The following is a 9717-nucleotide window of genomic DNA, read 5'->3' as shown; positions in this document are numbered from 1 at the left end:
ATAAAAAGCTTAAAGAGGTTGGTAACACATCCAGGGCATACCGCCAGCTGGATGAGATTGGAATTAGACAATACGGTGCCAAAGCTCTTCTGAGTTTTCCACATTTTGGGGTGTGGAAGGCAGTGGAGTTGAGAAGGGGCATTGTGTCACCTGCCATTCAAGAGGCTCTCAGTAGAATCAGAAGACCCTGGGAGCAGTAGATTTCGGGAGAAACAAAGTCTGAATGAGCCTTTCCCATTTGCTTTGCACGTAACCAAAGGAAAATGCACTTGAGTGAAAAGAACAAGGTACTCTGCGTTTGGAACGGGTTCAGAGGCAGTGCGCACCCTCCACGTCTTCGGACACGGTCAACTCCCTGCAACTCGAGGGCTGGCTTTATTGTCAGACTCCGGAAACCTCTAGACCCGCATCACAAGAGAAACTAACGGCACAAGGAAAGAGCGGGGAGGGGCGGATCGGGATGAAGTCAAGACAGAAGAAATCGAACTCTGGTCTTGGGCCCAGGCCGGGGAGCGGGGCGGGGGCAGCGGCGTTCAGCCTCAGAACTCGGTCAGCTTCACCTCTTGGTGTGGACACCGGGCGCTTCACAGGACCCACTGAAGGCGCATAATCTTCACTCGAGCTCACTTCGTCGGACCTAGGATGACTGCCGGAGGGCGAGTCTAGCGGCCGGCCCGGAGCTAGCTGCGTGGGTAACTGTGGCCGGATCCTGGGGAGCAGCCTGGCTCTGGTCCCTAACCAGCTCCACCCGGCTCTCGCCTGCGCGTCCTCCCACCCAGGAGCTGGAGGACGGTCCCGGGGCGCGCCGAGGGTCTTCAGCCCGATCCTCCCTGTTGTGTGAGTCGCACGCGCGTCCAGTTCGGAGGCAGCCGCCCCCGCCGCCGCTGACAGGTGCTGCCCGGAGGGCGTCGGGTGCGGTCCCAGGCGCAGCTGGAAACGCACGCCCGGTGCGTGTAGCGTCCCGAGCCCGGAGCCAGAGAGGAGAGGGGGCCGGGGCGCGGCCTGGGGGACTCCAGTGGACTGGAGCCGCGGAGCGCGGAGCTAGAAACTTTGCGGCGGCCGAGATTTGGCTACAGCGCCAGCCCACCCCCGCAGGTGCGGGAGGAAGAGGCCGCGCCGGAGTTCCGCGGCCGGAGAGCCTCGGCGGCGGCGGCGGCGGCGTCTTTCCCCCGCGCTGGCCTGAAGCCGCCGGTCACTCCCGGCTTCTGCTGCTGCGTCTGCCGTCGTCGCCGCCAGCGCGGGGCTCCAGCAGGAGGCGCGGCCGGAGCGGGCGGAGAAGAAGGAGGAGGAGGAGGGGAGCGGAGGAGCAGGGGGTGGAGGATGGAGCCCCGGGCTGCCGCGGCGGGCTCGCCCGAGCCTGCGGCGGCGTCCTCTTCCTTCCAGGCCCGGCTCTGGAAGAACCTGCAGCTGGGGGTGGGCAAGAACAAGGGCGGCGGGGGCGGGCGCGCGGGGGTCCCCGAGCGCCGCACTGCGGCCACCCCGTCGCCCTCCCCGCCACCCCCGGGGGGTAGGCGGGACGCACTGGCCGGCTCGGGTGGCGCGGGCAGCAGGTGGAGCGGCTTCAAGAAACGGAAGCAAGTGCTGGACCGCGTCTTCTCCTCCTCCCAGCCCAACCTGTGCTGCTCCTCGCCGGAGCCTGTCGAGCCCGGGGGTGCCGGCAGAGCGGAGCAGGGGTCCACGCTGCGCCGCCGGATCCGCGAGCATTTGCTTCCCGCGGGAAGGGGGCCGCTGGCAGCCGCCGGAGCAGCCGGAGTGACGCCTCCTGGCGGACGCTCCCCGGACTCAGCTCGCTCTTCGTCCTCTGCCTCATCCTCCCTGTCCTCCTCACCCCAGCCGCCCCCGAGGGGGGACCGCGCCCGAGATGAGGGTGCACGGCGTCGGGGCACCGCGGCGCACTTGTGCCATCAGAAGAGTTCCTCCCTGCCGGGCACCGCCTGCTTGGAGCAGCTGCTGGAGCCGCCGCCGCCGCCTCGAGCTGAGCCAGCACGGAGCCCAGCAGAGCCGCGAACCGCGGAGAAGGGCGAGGAGCGCGGCAGCAGCCGGGTGAGTGACAGGTGGGCGCGGCCGGAGCCTGGGTGCGCGGGGCCACGCCTCCAGCTGTGGGCGATCGAGACCCCGGGAGTTGCTGGCGGGGTAGGGGTGCTACCAAGTTCAAGCAGTGGAAAGAAAACGTCCCGCTCCTGCTTAGTAGAGTTCTGACTTGCGCTCTGACTTGACTTTTGACAGAAATCATACCTACTGCTAGAAGCTGTTTGAGTAGCTTTCTCAGTTGCCGATGAAAGTGGAAGTATTAATTGTAGCCAAATAGGAGAGGAATAAAGTTAGACATAAAATGGGTACTTTTTGGAGATCTCCTAAAGGGACTGTCTAGCTAAGTCTCATCTTGTCAAAAGAAAAACAAGCAAACCCAACAACTTGCAGGGAAAATTAGAAATGCGAGGAGGTGAATTAATGGCAAACGTGAGGTCATGTCTTGGGGAAACCCTTTAAGCAGAAGTCTGTTCATCTTCCCGCCCTCCCTTCTCAAAACTTTCTGCTGCGAGTGGATCGCTGCCTAACAAGTAGACAGCGTGAGTGTCGCTTCCGAGTTAAACAGATGTTCCTATGGCCTTTTTAGTTTTGATAGTCATCTGAAGTAGTTGCGTTTAAATTATTCTGCTGTAGACGTGATGTTGACTCTCTGGTCAGGCAAGAATCAAGTAAAAATGTATCCGTAAGATCTGTAAAGCGTTCCACTGAGTGGCAGCTTTTACTCCCTCGGTTTTGCAGAGGCGATGTTCTCCTTTTGTAAATTTTTATCAAATCGTGTCAATGCTAGCAAATATTTTGAAAGTTCCATTCTGCCAGGGACCTAAAGAACTCTTTTCTGCCAATACATCTTACTTTGTTTAAATTCTAATTATTTTGACTCTGATTAATTGTTAGGTTAATGACATATACATTAAAACTTTAATTAGATTAAAAGTTGGGTCACAAAAACCATGAGGCCATGCGTTGAAGGGTAAGATATGGGAATAGATGGGATTTCAGTTGAAAATGTTTATAGTTTATTGGCTAATTTATTAGTGTAATTTCAGAAAGTAAACCAGAATACTAGTATGTTTTGTTGCCTAATAAACACAATTGCTTGCAGTAACCTGATGTTACTAATGCTCTAGAAAACACCTGATGGTTTAGAAAAAGGTTACAGTTATTCTCAGAAGAGTAGGCAGAAATAATACTGACAAAAAGTCTAAATAAACCTATTTTTCCTTTTATCTTGAAAGAGAATTGACTAGAACTCCTGTTTCTGGTTCCAAAATGAGGTAAACAGTGGTTTTAAAAAGATTCTTTAAATTCAGTGTAGATGAATACTATATATTTTAAAAATATTTATATTTGAGTGTGTACATAATCCTAATGTATAAGAATTTTAGAGCTGAGGTACTTGTTTACATTTGTTTTTATTAACTTTTATGATCAAGAATGATAAAAAATAAGAATTGAATTATTTTGGAAGGCAGAGATCATATTGCTGCAAATGTTAACTTACTAAATAACTTTGCAGTTCACTGAACCAAGATATTTTCACAGTAAAAGCAAGAGAATTCAGAATTAATCTTTATATTCATTTTTACCCAAACGTTTTCAGACACTATCAATCTTTATTTTAAAAACTGCTATGTAAATATAAATTTTGTATACAAAAGACCGAAAAACCTTTTTTGAGAGGATACTAAACAAACATTATTGTGTGTGCCTTCACTATATGTTGGGCACTTCCATGATTTAATCGTCATAGCTGCCCTACATGATAGAAGTTCTTGTTGCTATTTTATGCATTAGGAAATGAATGCTCAGAGAAATTAATTAATCCTTCCAAGGTCACATGGTTAATATATGACAGAGTTTTTGTCATTCTCCACAGTGTTTTTCCATCGCTACAGCTACGTTTGACAACTTTTAGAACTTTTTATGTCTCTGAGATAACTTCAGTCCTATTGATTAATACTTGCAAGTTTACATACATTCTGGATCCCTAGAATCAGTTCTGTGATGGATTAGCTGAATTAATTTGTTCTTTGTTCTCTGTAATGCATTGTTGCATATCTTTTATATCACATTTACAAATGACATTGTTGATCATACCATCTGTAGTTCTAAAGAAGCTTTTCATTATAAAGAACCAAATTTCAGTGAAGTCATAGGAGGAATACAAAAGCTAAAATATCTTTCCCAGAGTAGGTGAAAAGTGGAGTGTAGGCAGGAAAATAAGCCCTGAGGCTTTATTGTTGATTCCCTGCATCTGCTGCTCAGGAAGCCTTGTGCCCTGAGAAGTGGACAGTTTTCTCCGTTACGAGTCACAAATCCAGTTTTCAGCAGCACTCTGTCACTAATGCACAACAGAGGATTCCTCAGTCCTCTAAATGCCTCTTTGCCCAACTCAAGGAGTCTGGCTCACGTCTCTGAATGGAGAGAAGAAAGAAATGGAGTTGGAAGCTGGAACTGGAAGAGGACACTCTAAGGTGTCCAGGAGTAGGTGTAACTCGGCAGCACCCTTCCGAGCTTCCGGCACGTCTCAGAGATCTTTCCTTGCTCTCCTAACACCTCATTGCTGAAGATACTTGGGCATGGGGAGGAAGCTCGTAGCACATGCAGATTTCAGTTTTATTCACAGTTCATAAGCACAGATGGGAACGCATAAAAAGAAAAGATGCTAAAAACATTAAATCCATCTTCAGATTGCCTAGATAAAAAACACTTTCTCTCAAGGAAGAAAGAAAATTCGTTGCAAAATAAGGCAAATTGCTCACATTTTCTCTTGTTCTCTGCTTGATCCTGGCATCAGCCATGTTCTCCAACACACTCCCCGCCTCTCCACTGCCCAGCCGAGCACGAGGACACAACAACATATGTACATATGTGCACGTACACTGACACTGAGTGGAGATATTAAGCAAAAACAAAAAAATCATTTTGGACTGCTAGGGAAAGAGATTTGGAAGCCACTGATGTATAATAATTACAACTAAACAAACCATTCTACCTCCTATGCCCTTGTCAGCCCTCTTGCTATTATGTTTTCTTTAGCCAAATATACCTTTGAACGACAGTTTAACAGACTTAATAATGCCTTGCTGTTGGGGCATGTGCATTATTTAAAATGTTCTGCTTTGAAAAAAAAAAGAAACCCCTTTCTTCCCACTGATTCTAGTTCACGTGCTGGGCCATACTGTCATACCAGATGCATTTCATTTTCTGCAACGCAGTTGGGAGAGATGCGTTCTCAATTTGTGTGCATATCAAAAATGTGCCAATTTTATGTATTCTGTCTTGATGAGTTACTAAAATTATACTTTGCTAGAATCAGAAATTCCGTTAAGATAAAGAGTTAGGAATGAATATGTTGCGTTTTTTAAGTGTTTTAACAAAAGTGTGTAGTGTTTATGAATGTTAAACTTTTGTTGTTTTTTTTTTCAAATTCATTTTGTTAAAATTGCTGTCATCGAGGAGCAAAAATTATTTTGAAAAAAAGTGGATAAAATATTCAGGGTGTGATAGGAATATCCATTCACTGGGATAAAATTCCTAAAACACATATGAAAGCCCCAACAAAAAGTGGAAGATATTTTCTAAGATTAAGTCTAGACATGAAGTAAATATTGCTTTATTAATTATCTGATCTTTTAAAGAAAGCCTGTATTTTCAAAAACTATTAAAAATGTGATTTGGGTAATTTTTGCTATTTATTTTTCAGGTGTCTTTAATCTTACTTCAAAGAACCTAACTTAGTCTTGGGGAAAGCACAAGTTTTAAAAAAATTCCTAATGTAAATAATTAAAACCACTAAAAATCCCCCAGTAATCTCAAAAATAAGCTCCTAAAAGGAGTGTTAGTAGCTTTTCCAAAGCTTTTGCAAGTGAGAGAGTGAGGGTGAGATCTTAGAACATTTTGGAGCAGCATGTCAAGTTTGATGTGTGATTGCATTCTTGAGAAATTTTGGGACATCTGGTTGTTCCAGAGAAAGGGCATAAACAAGAGTGATAGGTTTACTTTGGAGTGGAATTGTTTCCTGTAACCTTTAATTACTGTCAGGTGTATCTGGTGGATCTGAGTAGAGCTATGGATCTTGTATAAATGCAACTGTTATGAGGTAGATGTTTGAAATTGGCTTGAAACCTGTCTCAGTAGGCACTAGCAATTGTGTGCTGTTATTATTTTTGAAAGGTATATTAAAGTTTTGCCAATGCCACCATTACAAGTAAGTGGGTGTTGAAAACAATTAACAGGGGCTTTGCTGGTCCTTTTCATTGAAGATGTAAATTATTTTCCTTGCAGTGGTGGCAAAAGTAGCCTAAAATTAACCCAGGCAGTACTGGTGACATCACAGCTTCACACAGTAATGAAAAAATCTTACATAACTTTTGGAAAATATGTGCACATTATCATGAAAATGTGAATACATACTTGGAGGAATAAAATAAAATTAACAGATTCATAAAGAAAATAGGACAAATATTCCCCCTTTTTTTCCGTTGCCCCATTGTTCGGAAATATGGGATGATTTCATAAAATTAAAGGTTAATAATATGTCTTTGGCACCACAAGGAAACATGTAGTATGATTTCTTTGCTCATAAGGATTATCAAAACGTTTGCCAACTCTAGATTGATGAAGAGTAAAAAGTATGCGTAGATAACATTATAAGCATTGACAAAATCTGCAGATTCAGAAGTTAGGGTAATGCATTTTTTAAATTAAATCATAGTTACTTACAGTATCATAGCAGACATCTATTTTAGATAAGCAGAAATTAATTTTTTGAAATCTGAAACTTTTTTGCTTTGAATTTTTTATTTTGCTGGAAAACTTACTAAAAACTATATATTTCCCTGCCTCAACAAACCAAGCATCCTAAATAAAACCTTTTCTTGATATCTGAGGGCCATTTTTGTGAATAGTGGCTTTTTGGGGGGGTTGTTTTATGTGAATGAAACAGATATTGTCTTAACTTTCTTTAGGTAAGCTTGCTTGTTTTCATAAAATTACAGTATAACATACCTATTTATGATAAGCTTATCTTCCTATAAAGTTAATTATTCAAAGGTGTGAGGCACTCTTCCTCAAGTCCTTTTTTTCCACTTGCCAGATAATCTTTACTGTCTTTATTTGTGAATTTTGATTTGTCGCTACCATTGAAAATATCATTTTTTTTCCCTGCATGGTGAACTTTATGTGCTATCTTGATTTCTTTGTCATTGTCAACCTTTTCTTCTAATTTACATTGCTTTTTATAAATCACGTGTGGACAGTGATTACTATACCTCAACAATTCAAGACTGTATGCAAATATATTTCCCCCTCCAATGTATACCGGTTTCTTATCATTAGAAAGTTTTTTCAGCAGAATAGTAGGCCACAATTTCCCCAGTGTCCCAAGTACTCCTATTTAATATTAGTCTGAGTGCAAGCAACATGAAAACTGCATTTTAAATATAATGAGATTTTAAAGTCCTGCATACTACCTTCTTGAGAGAACAATTTTCCTATGAAATCTATTTGAGATATTTTATATCAGCCTTATTTCCCATTCTCTTGGGCCCTAGCCAATCTGGAAAATTATGACACATGATAGGCAAATGGGACTCTGGACGTTTTAGGATGAATGCATCCTCTTAATCCCATGGGTTTTATTTAGAGAGGCTCCTTCAGTGTTAGCAATCTCACTGTATTTTGCACTGCTAGAGTAGAATTTGGCAAGCCTTAGTACAATGGACCTATTTAATCAGCATTGTAAAATGGATCGGGGAAGACTACTCAATAAATGGTTGCTGAATGAACGAAGGGATGAATGGATGGGCTGGAGTTGTTCAGAGATAAGTTCTCTTGGAAAAGTTTCAAACTCACTTTATGGTTGTGTAATGATGTTCTTGCCTTCTTGTTTCCAAGTCCTTTTACGCCTGGCAAATGTATTTGACATTCCGCTCTTCTCCCAGTTGCTGGCATGGCTCTCCTGTAATTCTGGTTCATGTCTGAGGGCATAAAGGGAGGATATGACCACCATATTGTGCTCACGTGGGGGATGGAGGAGTGATTTCTGCTTCCGAGGTCTCTGGCTCAAGGATGCATTTCTTGTTGCTGGTCTCCGATTCCAGGTATCTGTTTTGCACCCACGTTTCCTTGTCTGGCCTATGAGATCACACCCCGACACCTGAATCACCAACACCTGTTGACATATCCTCTCTCATGATCTCTGAGTCTTGAACTCTCCTTGGATCTTAGCTCAAGATACTTTCCTGCCTGCTTCCTTGCACTTCTCCTCAAACCCATTTACTTTAACTAGATTAAAATCCCAATCTCGATCAAGAATCCTGCCCTTACTAGCCTGACTCATTCTGTTGCCAAGTGTGTGAACTGGGGTTCAGACCGTTGGTCAGTTGCTTCTCATAATGACTACCTGTCTAATGCTGAGCCTATTTTTAGAACACCAAAGACTCCTCCAGAGAATCTGCATTGCCTGTCAACTGCATTTGCCTATACAGGGCGTTTCTTCCCTTGGAGGACTGGCCCAGAGCTGTTCATTGTCTCTGTGTCCCTACTTCCTCTTCTCCTGTTTTCAAACTCTCACCATGCCTCCTCTTGGACATCATCACCCTTTTCCTTAGTCCTGCTTGCTTTCTCTTTCTCCTTAATATTTTCTCTCTTTCTGATTGCAAGACGATTTTTGTAACTAACCATTAAGCATCTGGAGCTGTGCTGTCCCATATGGCAGAGCCACTCGGCTACTGAGCACTGGAAGAGTGGCTAGTTCAAGTTGAGACGGGTGGAAAGCATAAAGCGCACACCACATTTTGAAGCCTTAGCTCAAAGAAAAGGAAGTATAATATCTTATTACTAATTTTTTATGTTGCTTGTGTGTTGAAATAGTATTGTGGATATATCGGATTAAGTAAAATATATTATTAAAGTTAATTTCACCCACTCCTTTTCATTTAAAAATGTGGCTGCTAGAAAATTTTAAATTATGTATGTGACACATTTTTATTTCTATTGGCCAGCACTGATCTAGAGCAGGTGTTCGAACTCTGTTACCCACAGAGGCCATCAAAATAAAGAAAATGAGCAAAGGTTTGATGGGGCCTGTGGTGAGTGAGGAAGCCGGTGCCCCATTCGAGGGGCAGCTGCTTCTCACCTCCAGTTGATTATTATCATGCAGTGAAAGCAGTGCTGCCAGAGTTTCTAGATTCTTTAATAGAAGCCAAAAAAATCCAGATTTTTGCGTGACGTCTCCAGAATCTTGAATTTTCAACAAATAATTGATTTTTAGAAAAACACAACACAGACCAAATAAAATATATCTGTGGGCTGACTTTAGTTGTCAGCTTGAACTTCTGACTCAGAGAGCTCATGTTTGATTTCTCCTCTCCCCTCCCAGTGCTAGATGAATGTTATCTGGACGTAGTAGGTGTCAATACATTTCACAAAATAACAGCACCAGGAGTGGTGGGATGGAAGATAGAATGCAGCTGGTTGGAGGGTGCGTGGAAAGATGAGGTGGGGACAGAGAGAGTGGCCAAGCGGTTTGGCTCTCCACAAGGGATAAAAGAAAGTGGTGATGAGAACACGAGAACCATGCTGGGATGGGATCATGGGCAGGTTTTTGGTTTTTTGGGGTTTTTTTAACATCTTTATTGGAGTATAATTGCTTTACAATGGCGTGTTAGTTTCTGCTGTATC

General features: G+C 44.0%; 1 protein-coding gene across 9 annotated transcripts in view; it reads left to right on the top strand.

Annotated features, from left to right (window-relative positions):
• The first annotated feature begins 1320 nt into the window (after nucleotides 1-1320).
• The window catches only part of MCTP1 (multiple C2 and transmembrane domain containing 1), a 557626-nt gene continuing 549229 nt past the window's right edge, over nucleotides 1321-9717 (top strand). For all 9 annotated transcript variants that reach the window (XM_059916784.1, XM_059916782.1, XM_059916779.1 and 6 more), the window contains exon 1: nucleotides 1321-2043. In XM_059916784.1, the coding sequence (XP_059772767.1) occupies nucleotides 1321-2043 (723 nt within the window). The remainder of the gene's footprint in view (nucleotides 2044-9717) is intronic.

The sequence above is a fragment of the Balaenoptera ricei genome, chromosome 3 (genome assembly GCF_028023285.1).
Source record: "Balaenoptera ricei isolate mBalRic1 chromosome 3, mBalRic1.hap2, whole genome shotgun sequence".
NCBI lineage: Eukaryota > Metazoa > Chordata > Mammalia > Artiodactyla > Balaenopteridae > Balaenoptera > Balaenoptera ricei.
This window is presented reverse-complemented; position numbering and strand designations above follow the sequence as displayed.